The 22,114-nt window shown below is 39.5% G+C and overlaps 2 protein-coding genes across 2 annotated transcripts in view; both read right to left on the reverse strand.

Annotated features, from left to right (window-relative positions):
- Nucleotides 1-2,181: 2,181 nt before the first annotated feature.
- On the reverse strand, nt 2,182-17,158 carry ints3 (integrator complex subunit 3). The gene is made up of 29 exons (XM_005805487.3): nt 16,820-17,158; nt 14,896-14,979; nt 14,659-14,742; nt 14,466-14,579; nt 13,712-13,796; nt 13,565-13,631; nt 12,761-12,902; nt 12,561-12,690; nt 12,026-12,123; nt 10,810-11,001; nt 10,644-10,731; nt 9,478-9,557; nt 9,298-9,389; nt 9,104-9,210; nt 8,890-9,009; nt 8,182-8,311; nt 8,036-8,090; nt 7,122-7,225; nt 6,877-7,041; nt 5,974-6,127; nt 5,791-5,859; nt 4,760-4,835; nt 4,563-4,676; nt 4,130-4,178; nt 3,885-4,052; nt 3,695-3,795; nt 3,542-3,614; nt 3,315-3,471; nt 2,182-3,114 (listed from the first exon to the last, which is right to left on the reverse strand). Exons 1-29 carry the CDS (start codon nt 16,901-16,903, stop codon nt 3,037-3,039), a joined length of 3,060 nt encoding a protein of 1,019 aa, XP_005805544.1. The 5' UTR covers nt 16,904-17,158; the 3' UTR covers nt 2,182-3,036.
- A 1,136-nt stretch (nt 17,159-18,294) lies between these two features.
- Nucleotides 18,295-22,114, reverse strand: part of LOC102230348 (atrial natriuretic peptide receptor 1-like) — a 46,975-nt gene continuing 43,155 nt past the window's right edge. The window contains exons 18-23 of the mRNA XM_023344601.1: nt 21,117-21,263; nt 20,907-21,030; nt 20,030-20,098; nt 19,385-19,559; nt 19,198-19,296; nt 18,295-18,614 (exon numbers count right to left, since the gene is read on the reverse strand). Coding sequence (XP_023200369.1) covers nt 18,469-18,614; nt 19,198-19,296; nt 19,385-19,559; nt 20,030-20,098; nt 20,907-21,030; nt 21,117-21,263 — 760 coding nt within the window. The 3' untranslated portion in view covers nt 18,295-18,468. The remainder of the gene's footprint in view (nt 18,615-19,197; nt 19,297-19,384; nt 19,560-20,029; nt 20,099-20,906; nt 21,031-21,116; nt 21,264-22,114) is intronic.

Raw genomic sequence — 22,114 nt, forward strand, 5'->3', positions numbered from 1 at the left:
AGCATGATGGTTATCATTAGCATATTGAGCCACTAGCCTGTAGATACTACCAGTAGGACATAGGTTATCACTAGCATGTTAACACAAAATTACTCCAGTCAGTATGCAAACATTAGTGTATAAATTAAAATTATACAAAATCCTAAGTTTAACTTAAGTGATGCAAGTAATATTGACATGCTAGTGACTCAATATGCTAATGATAGCAATCCTGCTAACATTAGCCTTGTACCTAAATAAGCATTTTACATAATTTAATATTTATTAGCAATATTTACCATACTGAATGGACTAAATCAATGTAAGCAAACGTGCTGGTGACATCACACATGCTACTGATATCATTCAGTATGCTAATATTGGTGTATAAATTAAAATTATCCAAAATGCCAAGGTTAGCTTAAATGCTGTCGTTAGCATGTGTGGCACCAGCATGTTAATTTACAGTGACTTAATGATAAACATAGTTAATACATATGAAATTATGTAAAATGCCTTGTATTTTAGATACAAGGCTAATGTTAGCATTTGTTGAATAATGTTGAACAAAAAATACGGATTTGTTCCGCATTTTTATAAATGTTCGACGCACACGCCTATCACATACACATATCAACACTAAATAAAACAATAATGGCCAAAATAAAACACAGGAAATATTAAGCTCAGTTAAACTGTAGTGGCGGGACGTAAATAGGACCCCCAGAACAGACGCTGCTGTCACGGTTGCCTAGAGACGGACACTACGCAGCGGCAAAGAGCTGCTATGAACCCGCGTCTTTTGGAAATGTCCACCTGATACTCCGCCATGTCCTTAGAAGCAAAAACTCTTGCAGGAATAAAAAACTGTGTCCATCGTGGCGCAGTGCTGCATGACATCAGAATGGATCAGGAAACAGTACGGACCCACCAGAACCGAAAGAACCAGACATTCGCGTTGCTTGAGGTCAAAATGGTATCGAACATTTTACGATTGATCAAGTTTCCTATTGTGCTTTTAATAGACTATTATTATGGTTTGATTATTTGCTTAGGATGTTGAGTTTGGATGATACGTTTTTTCAATATAAGTCAAAGTAATATAAATGGCAATTTAAATAATAAAATATACAATACAGATTAACTGTAAACCTATAAATATTGTGAAGAGGAACCCGTTTATTTAAAAAGTTTACTTGGGCTTTCTGTTTAGGAAATACCTAAAATGGTATTATGTGGTCAATATTATTTCAGTTATTTTATTGTTATTATTAATTAATATTATTGTTATTGTTAATTAATAATTGTTAAGGCGTTTAAATATCTGGCATTTAAACACCTCCATTGGGCCTATTGAAACGATCCAGTTGGGATGTAGCTAGTGATTTTTTTAAAATTTGAGAACTACTTTTACTAGACGATGTGTTTGTCAAAATTCACATTTTGAACATTTTTATACTTCCTTTTGAGTTTCTATAGCTTCTAAAAACAGCCCACGTGCTTAAGACACAAAAACAAAAAACACAATCGACTTTTTCTGGCAACAAGTAAATGTTTGGTGTCCGGCAAAGAAGCCGTTTCAAAAACCTTCCCGAATGTCAAATTCAACATGCAAGGAGCCGTTACCTAGCAACCCCAGTCCAGTCCCGTCACCTAGCAACCCAAGCAGAGTTCCAACACTTTTAATGAACTGGTTTTCCCGCTATTCAGTGGCTGCTAGAAAAGACAAGTGTTTTGTTGTTGACTTACCATCCAGAAACCACTTGCTGCATTCTTGTAGGTTGTGCTATTTCTGCTTTTCGCCATTTTCTAATTACGAATCTGTTGGCAGCTATTGAGTTGGGGGGCGTGGCCAGCAGCAGCTTCTTTGGATTTAAAGTGACAGGAGGCCCTAAATCAGCTCACTCTGAAAGGAGCTAAAAAATAGACTAAAACCTGAATTATCTAGAAATAATTTTGTGTAAAAGAATTTAATGAACGTTTTTTGTAATGTTAATAAACATATTCTAACCTGTTAAAAGATTAGAAAAACAATGTTAAGGAGAAAATACTTTCCCACAACAATGTAGCTTCCTGGAAAGAAGCTAATTTTGATCCAGAGATGAAAATGAATCCATTTAATCCGGGGTTGGGTTAAGGAGGCACCATTTGGCTCCAGAGATGTGCATGAGCAGATAAATGGTTTCGTCCTCTACAAACATCAGCCGTTCATCATTTGCTCATTTATTATTTTTCACATCCTGTAAAATCAGCACTGTGTCTGAACCAGTTAAGGCTTTGTAAAGACATATGGCTGCAAATAAAACTGAGGCAGAGGACTTCTGCTGTTTTCTGACTCGGCTTTGGAAAGCTTAAAGATTTAGTTCCAAATATCCTTAAAAACGCGACTCTGTAAAAGATTCACTGTCAATAAAAAAATACTTCTGCTGATCTGCATCCATCTCATCGTGTTTCTGCCAAAAGCCAGAAAAGATCAGAAGCTCTGGACAGAAAAAAAAAGAAAAATCAAAACCACATTTGAGATTGTTTTTGTACACAACAGTAAATACAGTAAAAGGTTGCCGTGACGATGACTGATGCTGCCGTTGTGCTTTTGAGCAACCCCCACTTTGCTTTCCAATCAAAACTCCCAAGTAACAGACGAATGAGACCCTGAAACCATCATTTGTGTTTATGAAGAATTCACCTGACATGAAGGAACAGATGCTTTTACTGCAGCGAGACAAACAGGAAGTAGCTGCTAAAAACAGCAGGAAATCACGAGTCCACGCCCCTCCAGGGAAAAACTACAGGGGTCCCTCTCATCAATGTCTAAAAATCGGTCAGTTTGGATCAAGAGTTTGTGGTTTTTCCTCCCAGCGCGATCAAAATCCAGCAGCCCGCTCCTCATCTCCCTGGCAACGGCATCAATTTCATCAGGAGGAAGTCGACCCACGACCTGGATTTGAAGTCCCAAACCCGGAGCCTCCTTCTCCCTCCGTAGGGAATGGGGAGGGGAGCGCTGAGCGACTGGTCGGATGGCGGTGTTTGTTGGCGTCTGATTGGTCAGAAGGTTCATCAGTCGCTGTCGGAGCCAACCGCTGACGACCCTTTCCGCTTCCTCTTCGGCGCTTTGGGCTTTGAGTCTTCCTCCTCCTGCAGCAAACAGACAAACAGAAACAAGTTCATGATGTGTAAATTACTTCCTCTAGCATCTTTGAGAAAATACATTTATATAAGGACGACAAAAAATTGATTGTTCATTTTATGCAGTTTAAGAAGCAAACATGGTGGCCTATTTTACTCTTTGCTTCACTGGAGCGATCAGAAACAGACAGGAAGTTATTTTTACGTACTGAAGCGCTGCTGGAGGCGCTCTCCTCCTCGTTGTTGGTGGGCGGAGCTACGCCCTTCCTGGAGCGCGGCGACGAGGCCGGCGCTTTCCTCCTGGACTTCAGAGGCTTCGCCTGAGAATCCTCGTACTCCTCTGCGAGGGCGAACAGGTCGCTGAACCTGCAGAGGTAGAGTGCCGGTCAAAAGAAACCGTGACGTTGTGATGAATGCGTGTTTTTAGCATGTTCACCTCATCTTGTGAGCTTCGTCGCAGCTGGCCTGAACGTGCTGCAGAGCCTGAAGGATGGGAGTCTGAGTGAAGACTGAAAGAAAGAGGAGATGCGTCATCGACCTGAGCAGGATCAACTGCTGTCTGAGTGTCTGAGTGCGTGTCTGTGCTCACAGTTATTCTTCATGTTGCTTAGACTCAGCCTCAGATTGTCCAGGTGCTCCAGGATCTGTTCCAGGGTCAGCTGAGCCAGTTTGCTGCTCGAACTACGAAGACTGAAGACACACAAGAGGAAACTGATTCACTGCCCCTGCGCCCCAGTTTGAGCTCCCTTGGTTTAAGGGATATGTGTAGTTGTCCCCACCTCTGCCTCTTGCGCGGCTGGTTGTTGTTCTTGATCAGCTGAGCCTTGATATGTTCCCCCAGCGTGTCGTCGTACTTGGACGCCCAGTGGCGCAGGATGCTGGTGGTGAACTGGTCCTCTGGGTGGCAGGGCCGACTCAGAACCATCTTCACCATTTCCTCACTTGGCCTGATTGCAGGATAAAGATGGAGACGTTAGCCCAAGCGACGGATCACAACGTGAAAACACGCTTCATCTGGTCGTACTTTTCTCTGCGGAGCTGCAGCAGCAGACAGGACAAGGCCTCCGGATGCTCTGGGAACAAAAACACAGAGTTTTAAAAACACAACATGAACCAATAACAGTTAGCAATATGTCAATCAACACATCAATCAATAAATACGTCAATCAACACATCAACCAATACATCAACCAATCAATTTATCCATGCATCCATCCAAGCAACCAACCAACAAACCATCCATTTATCCATCCAACCATCCATCCAACCAACCATTCATCCAATGAACCAACCAGCCAACCATCCATCCAACCATTCATCCATTGAACCAACCATTCATCCAACCATTCATCCAATGAACCAACCAGCCAACCATTCATCCATTCATGAATTGCATTGATAATCCATTATTATTATTTTAGTTCTTGGACATTCTATTGCCCAGTGAAAGTTGCCACCTTTGTATTTGAGGTGCTGTAGGATGGGGATGATGGTTTCCAGTGGGATGCTGTGGGCCAGGAAGAGCTGCCAGGTGCTGTACTGTTCAAACGTTTCCCACTCCAGTGACTGAACTGAGGACCAGAAACAAACAGAACACATTGGAGTCCACACAGCCACGGAAAGCAAAACCGCACTCTGGATCTCGTTTCCTTACTGAGGATGTTCAGAACCGAGTCTTTCCGGAACATGACCAGGTTCCCCATCATCACATGACACATCAGCTCCTGTAGCTGAACACAGACACATCCAGGTGAGCGCCACGAAAACTTTGATTAACACACCAACGTGTGGCCCTTAGATGAGCACATAAATAAAGACTTCAGAAAAACAATTATGTGCTTAAATATTATTCTATCAATCAAATCAAAACAGTTTTAATCGGTTTACTGCCAAATTACATCAATCCAATGTTTTTCCCAATGTAGAAATTTCTACAAAGAACAGGCACACATTTTTCACACTAGTGCAGTTTTAAGTTTTTATTCACAATTAATCATAAAATGAATTTCCTGCTGTTTTTCCTCATTTCTCTCTTTCTACCAAAAACTGGATAAAAAAATTTTTCAGCCTCAACAAGCCCTTTTTGGAAGGACAATTTTGTTTACAGAGACTTTAATTAATTTTATTTGATGTTTCTGTTTTGTTTATTTTTTGGGGATATTTTAAATGTCTTCCAGTTCCAGTGTTTAAAGTTTATTGATCTTTGAGAATGTGTTCTTGCATTATTTTACTTTAAAATGGTCTCAAAACAATATTACTGTTTATCGCAGTAACTTCTCTGACAATTTGTCATCCAGCAAAATTTACTATAAATTCATTGAAAATTGAACGCCAGGATTAAGTGATGCTAACTCCAACCTGCAGGTGGCAGTATTTCTTACTCATTTCCTACTGACTTCAAGTTATAGTCAATGATTATTATGTCGAGTAACTAAAAGTTAAGATTTACTGTCATCCATGAGTGCAAATATTTCTAAATTAGTTCCATAAAATCTGTAATTTTGATAGCAAGAAAAAAAAAGGAAATTGTGAAAACTGTCATAAAGTCCTGGTGGAAAGATGCTCAATATTATTTAATTTTAAGAAGTGCTTATCGACACGTTCTGTTAATATTTTAACAGTTTTTATGGTTATATGTTCCGGCCCTTTAAGAACATTCATGGTGTCTGACGCCGCTGGAGTTACCTGCATGGAGTCGATGACGGCTACGATCATGTTGAGCAGCTCGCCGCTCCGCAGCGTCTCATCTGGAAACTAAACACACACTTTCAATCGTAATGTGTTCAGCAACATGTGGGGGAGGAGGGCTCAACACAGCCTCTCTAAAACCTCTTTGAGGGAAAGGGTCAGAGGTCAGGATGTATTTACCTCGGAGTAGATGGACGGCGTGAGGTAGCAGAGCAGCCGGACGTCGTCCTCCTGACACGCCTTCATGTCCATCATGAGACACGTGTGCAGGTCGCCGAGCGCCGTCGCCTGGGCAAACGACTCGTACAGCATCATCTTCCCGTTCGCCGCTTTGCTGTCAACACAAACACACAGATGATCACATGAATCAAATACGTTAATGTGTGGGACATCACCTATTAGCCGCTAACGCTAGCAATGCTCCTTCAGGCGCCATTATTACGCAGCGTTGATTCATGTCCACAATGCGGGATGAGTTAGAATCTGTCACAAAAATGTTCATAGTGACAATATTTCTTATCCGATTTCTATAAAATGTCTTGAAGTGAAGCTGAGAAATTTGCTGATGTTTTGATATGCGACATATAATCTGCCTGGATATAAATCAATAAACAGACAGACAGATTTAATTTGACATGGCTACTTTAGGAGACGTAGTTTCTTAAAATTTAACAAACTTTGTCTCCTACACTTTATGAACTATTTAATTCTATTTAACAATAGTTATGAATATTACCACATTCTATGAACAAACAAGGGAATTAGTCCAGTTTGTTGTTTATTGAACTTTTTGAACGCCACAGTAAAAGGAAAAGAAAGACAAAAAACAACCGTAAAGCAAGCTTACTAATTTCATTGTACGCTTTGTGAGACTTTATGAGACTAATTTAGCTCAATACTAAAAAACTGGTGTGGTTTTTTGACAGGCTTTACAGAAGCGCATTGGTTGTTTTGATGTCCATCATGGGGGATGGTGTTGCGTTCTGAATACGTGCAAAGGGTCAATAATAATAATAATAATAATAATAACAATAAAAACATGATTGACATCAACATGTCGGCCCCTGAAGGCCGTTTTCTCACCTGGCCTTCAGGTAGTACAGCAGGTGGTATCCGATCTTCGGCTGCTTCTGGTAAAGCTCGGCCAACATGTCCAGCAGCACCGAGAAGCCGCTGTTGTCTTCCTGCATGGTGACCAGGTTCCTGAAGATCAGGCAGACGGGTTTGGACACGGACTCCTCCAGAGACCTGCAGAGAGCGGCGGAGACGTCAAACGGACTGGCGCCGAGCGGAGGAACGTCGGTTCGGGTCAGGGAGGATGGACTCACTCCTCGGTGATCTCCTCGGGGAGAACCTCCCCTCTGAAGTGATCTTTGAAGAGCTCGGCCAGACAGGAAGCCAGAGCCGACATCTGCTCCGTGTCGAAGTCGTCCTGGAAAACAAGAAGAACTCATTCTGGAGCAGAAACGATCAACCGGATCAAAGTATGCAACTTTTATAAAAATTATGTTTTTTACATCTTTGTTAAAACTGTCACCATGTTGTGACAATATAACAAGGGACAGATAATCTGTGAAAAGATCCTCCTGCACCTCCAACCAGAAACCACCAATCACAGCCAGGAGGAGGGTTTTAGCGCTGACAATCAACCTTGTGAACGCAATGCTAAACGTGACAATGGCAGAGAAACAACTTATCGTTACAGGAAAACTGTTAATCCATGGCCATGCTAACTAGCTTTAGCATTCACAATAGGCTATGCTAGCTGCAGCGTAAGCGGAGAGGTAGGGGGGAACGAGAGGTGATGAGCAGCCCTAAGACCCGCCTCCTGTCTCTGATTGGTTGTTTCTAGTTGGCACTGGAAGACGGAAGGACCTCTATTTTTTCTCAGATTATCTGTTTTATGCTGTCATGTAAAAATTTCAACAAATATGTAAAAAAAATATTGTTTTAGAAAAGTTACATACTGCAGCTTTAATTACATTATGGCCTATAAGAAAACAAATATCTTTTTATAACTCATTGAAATGCATGTTAGTTGTTTCTAAGTATTTTAATTATTAAAAAACAGAAGCAAAGCTAAGCTTGTGCTAACTGTCACATGACCTAAACAGACAGGAAGCTGCAGCGCCAATTCCAGTCTCTCTTTCACTGTGAAAATCCGACTAAAGACTCCAGAAAAAAAGATTTGTTTGATCACATCATTTCTATTTTTTTCTGCTTCGTGTCAAAGTGAACTGACCTCCATGATTAGATCCACGACCTCCTGCATGACCTCGCACTGAGTCTCCGTGTCACTGAGAGGAGGACAAACGTCAGAAACCCGATCGCTATGGAGACAGTTGTACTTCCAGGCCGAACCTGAAGGGGGCGGTGTTGAGCTCTCACCTGGTCTTCTGAATTTGCTGAACCTTCTCCTTCATGGTGTCGTCTAATTGGTCGAGCCAGGGTGTGATGTCAGCTGGCTCCTCTACCACCGCTTCTTTGATTGGATGGAACCGGAACTCCCTCTTCTTTCCTGCACAGTGATTGGTCAACGGTTAGAGTGATGTCACGTCCCATCAGGAACATCTGCAGCCCTAAAACAAGCCATTATGGAGTGCTAAAGAGGTACAAATAATTTTATTTTACTTATGTATACATTTATTTCACTTTTGTTATTTTACATTGTAGAATGAAAACTTTAACACCAATATTGCCAATGTTTATGGTTATTTTACATTAGTTATATAAAACTACTGCTCTGTGTTTGTGTTGAAGAGCTTACAATGTAACATTATTTGTTCAAACTAAAGTACATTTTTGGAAATAAAACAAAAAAATAAAAATAAAACTCCTGGATTAATCTGGGTTTTAACTGGTTTAAAGGAAATGGTTCCAGACTCGATGCTGAACTTAAACTGGTTGTTTAAATCAAACCAGTCTGAACCGATTATAACAAATATTTTGTCACACGGTTCAAAATCTTCAAACTTAGTTGATGTATCCGCCCCCCTCGGGGGAGGGACATAGAAAATCAGTTCAGGGGCCACAAATGGCCCCCGCCCCCTACTTTGAGCACCGTTGGGTTGTAGTGAATCTTCTCCGTTTTTCTACCTTTGTTGTTGACTTCCTCCTCGTCATCGCTGAAAGCTGCCTCCGTGTGGTCGTAGCAGCCCTCTTCCTTGTCCAGGACGTGGTTGTCCATCTCCATGGAAACCGCCTCCTCCATCTTCACTGCAGGGCACAGAAACATTTCAGCTGAAGGTGTTTCCTTTGGTTTCCTGTTGAGTTTTACCGTGAAGTGGCTTTCAGTGTGTGCATGCGCTACCTTCGGTGGGAGGAGACGGCGGGCTGCAGAACTCGGGGAACCGCTCCCTGAGCATCGAGCGAAGCTCTCGGTCCAGTTTTGGGTTATCGAACAGAGGAGCAAGGTGACTGAGAGACAAATCAGATCAGTTAGTGGGAGGACAACATGTAGATAGTTTAACAAACATAAAACGGTGAGTGAGACGCAGCTCTTACGCCAGCACCCTCTTCTCCATGATGAAGTTGAGTGAATTGAAGACGCCTTGCCGGACCTGAGACTCCAACGGAGGGAAGAAGTGAGGGATGATCTGAGGGGTCAGTGAGTAGGAGGTGTTACTCATTGGAAACGATTTTGTGTGTATTTGTGTGTAGCTTAGTATCCAGGTTGTGTGTTACCCGGCACATAAAGTCCAGCAGTGTGGCTGTGATGGCAGGATGAGGCTTCATGGAGTGATGCATCACCAGGATGGCTGGTTCTGGAACCAAATAGATGCAAAATTAGACAACCAGACATCTTTGAAAAGCAGAAATGGAGCCTCCTGCACAACCAACAAGAATGCAGCAAGTCGTTTCTGGGTGATAAGTCAACAACAAAACACTTGTCTATTCCAGCAGCCATTGTACAGCCCGTCATGATAACAAATTTTGCTGGATGATAAATTGTCCCAGAAGTTACTGCAATAAACTATAATATTGTTTTTTTGAGACTATTTTCAAGTAATATAATGCTAATGGTATGACACATTCACAGAGCTCAATAAACTTTACATTCAAATTAACATTTAACGCCGAAACTGGAAGACATTTTAAATATCCACAACAAAAGAATAAATAAAATTAATTATGAAGTCTCTGTAAACAAATCTGTCCTTAACAAAAGTCAGCTGAAAGATCAAACAACCAAACTGAACACTTTTATCATACAGTTTTACCAATAACCGGCAGAAAGAGAGAAAAAAGAAAAACAATGAATCACCAAATGGACATTATTGAGCTCATTTAAATTTTTCATGCAATTAATTGACTTATTGCGACAAGCCTACGTACACAGCAGTAAAAGCAACTGACCAAACTTTCTGGAGCTCTGCCTGGGTTGCTAGGTAACGGACAGAACTCTGCTGGAGTTGCTAGGTAACAGCCCAGCGCCCATTGAATGTGACTCAACAATCAGGAGGTTTTTCAGAGACCAAAAGATATTATATTATTGCCAAAAAACGACCTGGAAGTTTTTTTTTTATAACTCTTCAGCTGAACCCAAATAGACATATAGAAACACGCAAATACAAATTTTGCATAATAGGATTTTGTATGTCTATAAGGAAACTGAAAGCTGGTATTGATCAGGGGATCTCTGACTGGCAAAATATAAAACAGAACACAAGCTGTGCCGTCTCTTTAAGACATTTATAAAGCAGATTTTAAGTTTGGCATAAATTAATGGGTCAAAACATAAAACGATTGTTGAAACCTGCTTTAATTATTGATGTGTGAAGATCCAGAACTATTTGCATATTTATGGTTATACTGCTTTCCATAGTAACTGCTGGGTGTTTCATTGTTACCTATATTCATGATGCTGTCTTTCTCTGGGTTGAAGAACAGCCAGTCGTAAAACAAGGCCAGCTTGGCGTTGGAGGCCGCCACGTTCGACTGCAGGAAAAGTTCACAAGTTAGCCTGTTTAAAAAACACCACTTCCCCCCTGGGAGCCTGGGGTCGCGACCTCTTACCGTGCAGGTGGTGAGCAGCCAGCCAATGATAGCCCAGCGCGGCAGGATGTCGGAGCTCAGCACCTCGTTGGAGGGATGGACGACGCCGCAGATGTACCGGATCAGGTCGCAGCGCAGCGACTGGCTCTCCGCTGTGGACAGGTACTGCCTCTGGAACCAGTCCTGGTACCGCTTCTGCTGCCCGAATCGCACCTAGGCGCAGGTGAGGACACAAATTCAACCACATGACCAGAGCCTTACAGAAATGATCACATCCCTTCAACTACTCCATATTCTGAGTGAAAATCTCAGACTTATGAGACAAACCAACACAAAATACATAAAAACTGGGAAGTTGAAGGAAATGATACATAGTTTTATAATTACTTTGAAAATTCAAATCTGAAAAGCATGATGTACAAGGAAGGAGATGTAAATTTACCTCTGGGTTCAATAAAGTATTTTTAAATTTGAATGAATAGTTTGAAGTTCAGAATAAATTAGGACAAAACTACAACTTTCAAATCAAAATCTACTCATAAAAACACAACACAAAGTTATAATCTTTTCCAAGCTTTGTTTTACTTCTGTTGTCATGGTCACTAGGACCATGACAACAGATTTAAAAGTAAGTTTGGTGTAATTTTGTTGTGGAAATTTTATACAATTGTTAGGCCTGTCGCAACAATCAATAAACCAATTAATCACACCATAAATTAAAACAAACTCAAGAATTTCCATTTGTATGATTTATTGTTTTTCTCTTTCAAACAAAAACTGGATGACAAAAGTTTTCAGTTTTTTTTTGTTTACGGCGACTTTATAATTAATTTTATGTGTTATTTCTGATGTTTTGTTTATTCAGTTTGGATATTTAAAATGTCTTCCTGTTCCAGTGTTAAATATTTGTTAGAATTTAAAGTTTATTGATCTTTGAGAATATGTTCTTTCATTATTCTACCACTATAATTCTTGAAAATTGAATCAAAACGACAATGTTATCGTTCATCATAATAACTTCTGGATCAATTTTTCGTCCAGAAAACTTTGTTAAAGTGACAGGCCTAGCAATTGTTCCATAAAAACTGACCAGCATCTGTTTATATCCAAATTTGAAATCAACAGTTATTTAGTCACTAAGAGCCACAGACCACAGGTTTAATCACCGTCATTCAGTTCACTAAGGCTTGTGTTTGAAACTCAGAGGGTGCGAGAGGAAGAGAATTTATGTTTTTACCCTGGAGGTCATGAACAGCAGCTTGGTCTCCATGTCTGGAGTCAGTCGACAGGCAAGGAATTTCCGAGACGTTCGAGCCGTCAGGAGCTGGAGGATCCCTGCAGGAACGACATCACAGACATGTCATTAAACCAACGATAATAAAACAAAACGACAGCGTAACACTACACTGACATTTAGAACTGGGCGATACAGCTTAAAAATAAAATCTCTGATCTTTTTCTTTTGTCTTATGAGTTTATTATTGTATTTCTATTACTTTAATTTTGTGACATCATGATTTTATTTTCACAAAAAAATATATATTTTCGCTAGACTCTTATATTTTGTTGTAAAGTTGATCTGAATTCAATTCAAAGTCCAAATAAACAGAAGATTTAAAACAAGATGGCCGCCCTCTATGTGCTGACATCACTCTGAACTATGGGAACCGAAACATTGGTGAGAAAAAAAAAGGAAAGAAAAGTGATTATTTGATGAAAAACCCACCTTTCAGCCCTAGTGGCCAGATTCCAGGTAGTGAAGCTGAGCTCACCTGTAAACTGAGGACTGAGAGCCTGAGGGTTGTGCAACAAGTCCCGCCACAGCAGCTCCATTTCCGGGATCCGAGCAACATTCTGCAGCAGACGAACCAGATCTCTGCCGATGATGAGGCACTCCATGAACTACCAACACAGACAGAGAGAGTTATCGACGTGAGAACGAGAACTGAAACAGGAGATCTTCCTTTCCCACCTTTTCCCGCAGCATGCTGATGCAGAAGTCCACTTCTTTCTGGCGCAGAGGCAGCAGGTTCGGCGTGCCGTGATCCACAATCAGACGGAGGTAGGTGTACACCGACATCGCTATTAACATCCCGCTCTTCAACACCCACTCCCTTCAGAGAACGAAAACATTTAGAGACTTAATTGTGAAAATTCACCAAACTTTAAACATTATGATTCCTTGAACAGGTTAGGACAGATCTACAGGCTTTATGAAACATCTTCATCATATTTTTTGCACCAAATTATTCTTAGATAAAATTTTAGTCTGGTCAGTTCTGCCTATTTTGAGCTCCTATAGGTTGTTTTTGGGTCTCTGTTACTTTAAATCCAAATAAAATGCTGCGACTCAACGTTTACATTCGCACACTGTAAAAATGGCTGTAAACAAATGCGCAATTGTACAACCGTACATCTTTGAAAGGCAGAAGTGGAGCCTTGTGTACAACCAACAAGAACGCAGCAAGTCATTTCTGGATGGCAAGTCAACAACAAAACACTTATCTCTTCCAGCAGCCATTGTACAGCGCATACAGCTGAGAAAATGTGCTGGAGCTCCGCTTGGGTTGCTAGGTAACAGTGCAGTGCCTTTAAAATATGACTCAATGCTTGGAAGATTTTTGAAATGGCTCGTTTCGCATTGCCAAAAAATACTTCTTTAAGTGTCTAGGTTGTTTTTAGAAGAAGTTGACCCCAAACAGAAGTTCAAAAACACATGAAATGTGAGTTTTTCATAATAGGTCCTCTTTATAGAATGGATGTGAGTGAGGCTTACTTTTGGTCGAGCAGGATGTCCAGGACGCTCTCAGCCAACCAGATGTTCTTAGCGGAAATGTCTCCGCCTGCAGAAGCAAACAGCAACATCAAGACAAACAGAGCGCTTGGTTTCTGAAATAAAAGACAAAGTCTGCGAGAATCTAACCTGCTATCTGCTTCAGAAGAGTCATGATGACGCCGTCCGCTCCAATTACTCCACTCTTCACCAGTTCCCTGACCAGCCACACCAGCTGCACACAAACCAACCATTAACACTCTGAGCACTCAGATCTAAACAAACTCATCCATGTGTTTATCTTTAGTTGCAGTGATTACACCAACAGCATCTTTACAGGTCTGCCTAAAATAATCCTCCAGTTTCAGCTGATCCAGAACGCTGCTGCTGGTGTTCTGACTAAAACCAGGAAGTTAGAGCACATCACCCAGTTCTACAGTCCCTACACTGGCTCCCTGTAGAATAGACTTTAAAATACTTTTAGTTTATAAATCATTGAATGGCTCAGCAGCACAATATATTAAATATCAGCTGTTGTCATAGCAACCCACCAGACGTCTAAGGTCTTCTGGTTCTGCTCCGAAGAACCAAAACCAGAACCAAATATGGAGAAGCAACATTCAGCTTCTATGCACCACAAATCTGGAACAAATTTCCAGAAAACTGTAAAACAGCTGAAACACTGAGTTCCTTTAAATCTAGACTGAAAACCCTCCTGTTTAGAGTTACTTTGAACCATAATAAATTAAACATTAATAAACAATTTGATGTGTAATGATGGCAAAATGTAATGTTTACTGGTTTTTATGATGTAAAGCACTTTGAAATGCCTTCTTGCTATACAAATAAACTTGACTGATTGGTTGATTTGTCTTATTTCCTTCACATTGACGATGGGTTCTACCTGCGTTCTGGGATTGTCCTGCAGTTTGAGGAACTTCTCCATCAGGATCTGGTTGATTTTTACCAGCACTATGTTCATCCCGTCTCTGTTGACCAGCGTCAGATCTCTGTAGCACTGTTCCAACACACCAGATCAGAAGGTTGTTATGATTCAGTTGCAGTGATGCTGAAGGAGACATGGAGAGGCGACTCACCCTCTGGGCCTGGCTCGGCTCTGTGAGGACCAGGGTGAACAGACCCAGACAGACCTCCTCATGCTGCTGCTGGCCTTTACACACCTGCACAAAGGATACACAGACGTTTGCTCCATGATTTCACACAAAAACATTTAGAAAAATCCAACCTTTAATTTGACAACCCACAATAAGAAATCTTTTACAGATGTTCTGTCGTACTTCGTTAACTTTGTTGTAACAATGAGCGTTTCTTACGTTGGCAGTGAGTGCATCGTTGGCTTCCCGTTCTGACAGCCCATTGGTCAGTGCCTGGACGATCACAACACACCGTTCCAATCTCTGGAACACATAAAATAAACATGAACCATTAGACGCACCAACACTGACATTACTCCTTTATTAAACTTCTGCAAGAATAATTAAAACTAAGTTTGCTGTTTCAGAATGTAATAAAGTATCGTACCATTCTGTTCTGAGCAGCATCAGAGAAAAACAAACAATCTAAATAAACTGGTAATAAATGACAGCTCCAGTATCAAGATACAACATTTTAAAACAGCAACACATCTGCTGCTGCCCCCTTCAGGTCAGCTGGCTGAAAGACAAGCAGACCGTTCAAAAATATTTCTAGTGGCAAAATGTGGAAACTGAAGTAGCCATACTTGTTGCTTAATTTAACATATTTAAGTATTCACGTGAAACATTTAATAAACAATCTTTGATTAGTCTTTAAGTAGGTGCAATAAAAACAGTCCTAATATCACCATTTAAACTCATAACAGTAAATACTTCATCTTGAAACAAAAAGAGCTAATTCAACTTGTTCCAATGTAAACACTATCATTAAACTCTAATAATATTACAGTTACTTTTTATATGGAATTTGAACCTTTCCTTAGGGTAAGAAGAATCTGCTCAGGTGTAAATTAGTTAACCTTTTGGTATTTAAAGACATTAACCAACAGGATATAAGGGTGATTTCAAAAATCCAGCTAGAAGTTAAATCTAAGTGGATTAAAACTTCAGCAATAAGCCCTGACCATGTACCTAAAAGCAATGAAAAAGAATAAATGATTTTTATCTTTGCAATAATTTTAGGAATCCTTGAAACTGCAATAGCAAAACAGAAAAGTAAATTTTTGGGTGCCAGTTGAAATATATGCCTACTTTCTTCTTTTTTCTCTTTATCCTTTGTAAACTTTAGCATTGTGTTGCTATGAGAATCTGTCCAACTGGCTAAATATTGCATTGGCATGTGCACCGCAAGTTCATAACGCTTGGAACATATTGACCAACAAGTATTGCACTCCAAGCTGTTCTTTGCAATATAAATACTGCAATGTTCTACACACTAAGCATTTAAAACTATCCGCAATGCGCAAATATAGGCATCACAATCAAAACAATAAATTAATGTTAAAGATGTAACAATAATAACTCAACATTTACTTAGCAGCAGCATGAATGTTTGTTGCTTTTGTATTTTAAATAACACCAGCTAAGTCATATTATAGATTTCAGTTTAAAATCTTTACGTTAATACCATAATATTACAGTATTTTTAGTCAAGGTAAACATGGTGGCCTTACAAATAGTGCAATCTGTGCAACTTCAGCTTCTCGTCTTCAGGTTAAAGACGAAAAGTGAAAGTAAACGCACTTTTCTTTGGTTGCTTTTGTGATCCAACCGTGGATGATTCCACAAGTAGTTATAATTTAATAAAAATAAACAGGGTCTCAACAGTTCTGACATGTGAAACAGGGCGCATGCGCAACTGTCACATAGGTCTCATCCATATGTTTACGTAGCATTAGCATGCTAGGCTATATTTCATGAACTTGGAGATTGTAAATAAAAGCAGCAGCGTTTCTAAGAGCCCAAACACTGAAAACAAACACTATAACTTTATCCCATTCAGCTCCATGTCTTCAACAAGGTGTTCACACACCACACACAGGTCTATTCCTCTTAACTACCGCTGCTAATCTTCTGCTAGCTACGCTAACTAGCCTGTTAGCAGTAGCACTTGATAAAATGGTTCCATGTCTTTGTACCTTTGGCTTTTTTTGCACAAATTTAATTTAATTGGGTCTATTATATCCCCGTTCTGCCTCGGTTCATCAAAAAAAAAAAAAAAAAAAAATTAGGTATCCAAGCTAACCAGTCCTGGTCTCCCTACCTCCTCTAACTCGTCTTTAGCATCCAGCTGGGTGGACACCAGGAGCCGGCCCTGTGGCTTCGCCTTTGCCGGTGCAGGCTCCATCTGCTCCCGCCGCGCCTCGCCGGGGCCCCGCGGAGCTGTGCTGGGTTGGGACTACCGTTTCAGTGGTGTTGTGGGTGTCTGTATCGATGTAACGGAGAGTCACGGGGGCTGTGGCCCGGGTCAGAGCCTCGCTGTGAATCACTTCGGTCAGTTGATATGTGTTTTTAAAACTTATTTGGAGGCAGCTTGGATACCAGTCTTGTCTCCGTAACACCGTCCGACCACAGTAACATAACGGACATCCGCACAGAGCGAGCTGGGGACGGTGCGTGAACAACGGAGGCCTATGACCAATCAGGTTGCACGTTGGTCTGAGCGACGTCAGTAACAACCAATAGAAAGCGAAAGAATCGAGGGCCAATCTCTGAATAATTATACAGGCATCCACCTGCATGGAAACAACTTTATCTTATTTACAAGTAACGTATAAATGCAAAAATTGTGAGAACACATGATTTCCCTGGTAAGCATGCATGGAAAGGCTTTTAAATGATTGCATATTTTATTGTAATAGCATAATCTCACACTGGAAAATTTAAACAACTACCCTCCAAAAATGTGCTCAAGTAAGAGTAGCACTACAGTTAAACAAACTCGATATTCTTATACTGATGATATTTTAATAACTCCGTAAAGTTACTGTACTTGTACACTGTACCAAGCACATAACTGTTTATTAAACTAATTCAATTTTTTTCTTTTTTGGTAATATGTCCATTTAAACACCTTCAAAGAGTGGTTATGGTTTGTCATATAGATCATCAGTCTATCACAGGGCTACACAGACATACCTCATAAACTACAATAATATTTAATAAATTAGAATTCGTGTTAATTTCTGATAAGGCTCGTTTGTCACATTAAGATATTATTAAACATACTTTTCATTTAGTTCACATTCCTGCATTAAAAATGTTTTTACTTGTCTGGTGTAATATTATAATCTTAAATGTCTTTTATTCTTACCTGCAAGTGTAAAATCATAAAAAAATAGTAGAAATAGAGTTTGTGTGTTTTTAATTGTTCACATGCGAACCTGGAGAAAACCCAATTTATGCCTTGTGTGAATTTTCAACCTCTAAAATTTCCCTGTTTTTTCTAGAAAATTTCAGAGATTTTTTAGCGGAAATTTACTTTAAAAAAAAATCTAGATTATCCCTAGTATGCGGAAATATTAGCTTCACCTTGTAAACATTTAGCAGCGCCACAACCTGCAGGGAGAAACAAATTCAACTCATTTTTAATACACTTTTGAATAAAAGACAAATTTCAGAAATTTTGTGTTGACTTTTGAACAAAGAAATGTTAAAATATGAAAAATATGCTCTATTATTATAAATATAAAAAAGGAAACACAATACATGCAAACTGAACACAGAAAACTACCAGGAGACATTTAAACAAAAGTAACAATACCCATTTTATTATGTATTTACACAAGTTTTGATGTTTTATCTTACAAATGAAACATTCGTCTTGTCTGTGTCTATTCTTTTCTACAGTTTATCCCTGGAGAAACCAGCTTGGATCAGCCAGTCTGAAAACGCCATCCAGCTGTTTGACTCTCAGTTCTTCTCATTTTCTCCCAGTAGCCAGTACGTCCTCATGCGACCTTTGCCCTTCACTTCGATCTCCCCTCTGAGCTGAAGCTGGAAGGAGCCGAACTCCTGCAGGACCTGACGAGTCGCCTCTGACACGTGAATCTTCAGGGCTGAGAGGTAAACATGTCTGACATTACTGAACTGAATTGAATCTATTGTTTGTCACTGTCACTGTGTTATCTTAAATGCTAAATGTTTAATTTTTTTGCACAGTTTTGGCTTAATTACAGCTTTGAGTGTATTGTTCTTTCAGAAAATGTCCTTTAATTCAGTCTATATACTCCAGTTAACGACTAATCGATTGCTCAATTAGTTAATTATTTCAATTAATCAGAATTAATCGTTTCGGCTCTAATTAGTATTAATATTTTTTACATAAATTGTGTCCCAGCTTACATTTTTAGAGAAGAAATATGGCTAATATTAGCTTCTATAATATATATAGATAAAAATACATAAAACATGAGCCAGTTAAACTCATGTATAAGTGTGGATTTTATTATTCTGTGTGAGTTGAATTGTCCAACAGAAAAAAAACAACCTTTGTAAACACATTTAATTAGCATTTACCCAGTTATATTTAATGAATAGTGCTTGAACCTTGCATGGTGGTTCTGTAAAGTTCTAACTTCTGGGTTCTGTGGGTGTAAATGTTTTGCTGCTGATGCGTGAGCGGTTTCCTGCGGGTCTCACCCTCTCCTGTCGACTCCATGCGTGACGCCGTGTTGACCGTGTCTCCAAACAAACAGTACCTGGGCATTTTTAACCCGACCACACCTGCGCACACAGTGCCTAGACGAAAACACACCAACAACTCAGGACATTTGAGCGTTTTTGTAGTTTGTTGTTGTTTAGTTTGAGTGCGGCGGTGCGGCTGTACCGCTGTGGATGCCGATGCGAAGCCGCAGCTGCTGATCGGGTCGGTGTCGAATTTTGAAGCTCTTGACTGCGTCCAGCAGAGCCAGAGACATCCGGGCGACTTCCCGACCATGTCGCTTACCGTTCCTGACCGGCAGACCCGACACCACCATGTAGGCGTCCCCAATCGTCTCCACCTGAAGAGACCGCAGTAAATGAATCGGTTAACATTTAGCCCGACTGGCTGCTATGGGGGCATATTAGGGCAAATGTAGGAAAATGAAGGAGTAAGTTTAAGTCAAGAAACTCCAACATTTTTAGATTAATTTAAAAACATTACTAGAAAATCATTTTGGAAACTTTTGAGTTTGAAAAGTCAAAAATTTGCTAGAAAAATATTAAGAACTTCTGAGATTAATTTAAAAAGAATTCTTCAAAAAATGCAGAAATTCCTGAGCTGGAAAAGTAAAAATAATGCGATTAAAAATCTTAGAAATTTTCTAGAAAGTAACTTGGAAGTCGAACATTTTTGAGTTTGCTGGAGAACATTTTAGACTTTCAAGTTCATTTCTATCAATTTTTTGGCGGAAATGTACTTTAAAAAAAAATCTAAAATAGTCCTCATATGCCTCATACTCAGAATTTTAAATCAACACATTAGTTTCACCTTGTAAACATCAAAGTTGTCTATGATGGCATCAAAACACGTGTAGAGATCATTTAGCAGGGTCACAACCTGCAGGGTGAAACAAATTAAATCATTTTTAATACAAATGCAAAACAGAGTAGCCATAGAAAGTTTTGTTTTTCAATAAAAGACACATTTCCAACATTTTGTGTTAACTTTTGAACAAAAAAGTTAAAATATGAAAAATGTTCTGTATTATCATAAATACATTTTAAAAAATCACCAAAAGAGGAAAATTGTATTGTAATCAAATGCCCAAATTCCTTAAAATAAATCAAATCTGTGGTTCCTACATTTATTTTTCAGTGGTGCAAAAATATGTGTCCTTTGCATTTCTTGTTTATGTGTGTTATTATATACTGCTACCATGTTCAAAATAAATGAATAAAATAAATATTTATGATGGTGAAACACAGTAATTAATGTGAAGGGGAAGGAAATGATTTTATATTGGATATACTTTTGTTTTTTAATAGTTTCATATTAGGGATGAGCATTATTTCACCGTTTATCATTTTGTGGTAAATTTGTAATCACAATAAGAACTTAAATAAATCTGAAACACCTAATTGAAAGGTTAACTCTCTTCACTGATTAGTTGGCTTCTGAAGGTATTTGTTTGCACTTATTTAGGGGTATCAGAGTAAAAAAGGTTGACTATTTATGCATTCCTTCATGTTTATCTATCACATAAAATCCGTGTAAAAGTCGATTTGTTGTGATTTCCTTCGCCAGAAACAGGAAATCTGAGATGCAGTTACTCTCTTTCTCCACTAGATGGCAGTCTAGTTTTAATCTTCCGGTGTTCTGCTTCTATTCCCCCCAGTTAGGCGCTGGTTTCATGGTTTCCACCGACCTGCAGCGGCGTGCTCTCTGCAGACAGAGCGGTGAAGCCGACGATGTCGCTGAAATAGATGGTGACCGAATCAAAAGCTTCGGCCTGAACCGTCTCGCCTCGTTTCAGCTGGTCGGCTACGGAGCTGGAACCCCAAAATAAAAGCATTTCAGCCGCATGCTGCTGCAGAAAACACTTTGTGCACACAGTTTATCTGTGGAGGATATTTACTGTGGTAGTATCTGGTAGAGCAGAGCCTCGGCTTTGCGTTTCTCCTCGTTGTAAGCTTGAGTTCGCTCCTCCACCAGCTCCTCCAGGTTGTTGGCGTATTGCTCCATGCGAGACAGAAGGTTGTCCAGGATGTTGGAACCGTAACCTCTAAAAATACAAACAACCAAGAAGAAAACGAATGAAAAAAAATCTTATTTTATATTAAAAATGTTTTTCCCTCGATTGTTTTTGATAATAAATTTTATATTTTATTTTAAAAGACACTCAAATATCATAAGCCAAGCCTTTTTTCCTTTAAGATATTACGAGTAGACTCATTGTGTCACAAAGAAATCAAATTACAACTGGCTGAATTGTTTGTAATAATCAATAAATCAGTTAATGATGTGGGAATCTTTAATTTTAAGAAAGGAGCAGCCAAGAACGTGATTTGCTTTCGTACAAAAAACAACGGTTGTTTTATTTTTATCTCGTAGCATCGTTTACTGCGCCGTCGTTGGTCAAATTAACTTGAACTGAATTGAAGTGTTCTGGCTGTGCCTTAAATTTTAATATTTGCCGGATCTCGTTGCTTTTTCACACTCAAAAACTCAAAAGAACTGTCAGACTTTTTCCTTCCACTAAACTTTTCATTAATATACATAGAGACACTACTCTGAATTAGCAGTTACCTTTTAATGGAGGATGACAGTCAAACATCAACATAATTCTGTATAAAAAGTCTTTTTGTGATTCTGATTTACTAAAAATCATAAATTTTTGGTTTTATTTTAACTAGCTGTAAGCCACAATGAAACAATAATTAAATGTAATTATTATTATTGATTATTAATATATTCTGATGTGTATTTACTATAAAGTCCAGTTTTCCTGTAACAGTAAGTTGTTTCTCCTCCATTAGCACATCGAGCAGCACCTACATGAGTTTGATTGACAGCACTAAGGCCCTCCTCCTGGCTTTGATTGGTTGTTTTTGACCAGGAGTGGTGCATTTGTTC

This window comes from Xiphophorus maculatus, chromosome 13 (assembly GCF_002775205.1).
Source record: "Xiphophorus maculatus strain JP 163 A chromosome 13, X_maculatus-5.0-male, whole genome shotgun sequence".
Classification (NCBI taxonomy): domain Eukaryota; kingdom Metazoa; phylum Chordata; class Actinopteri; order Cyprinodontiformes; family Poeciliidae; genus Xiphophorus; species Xiphophorus maculatus.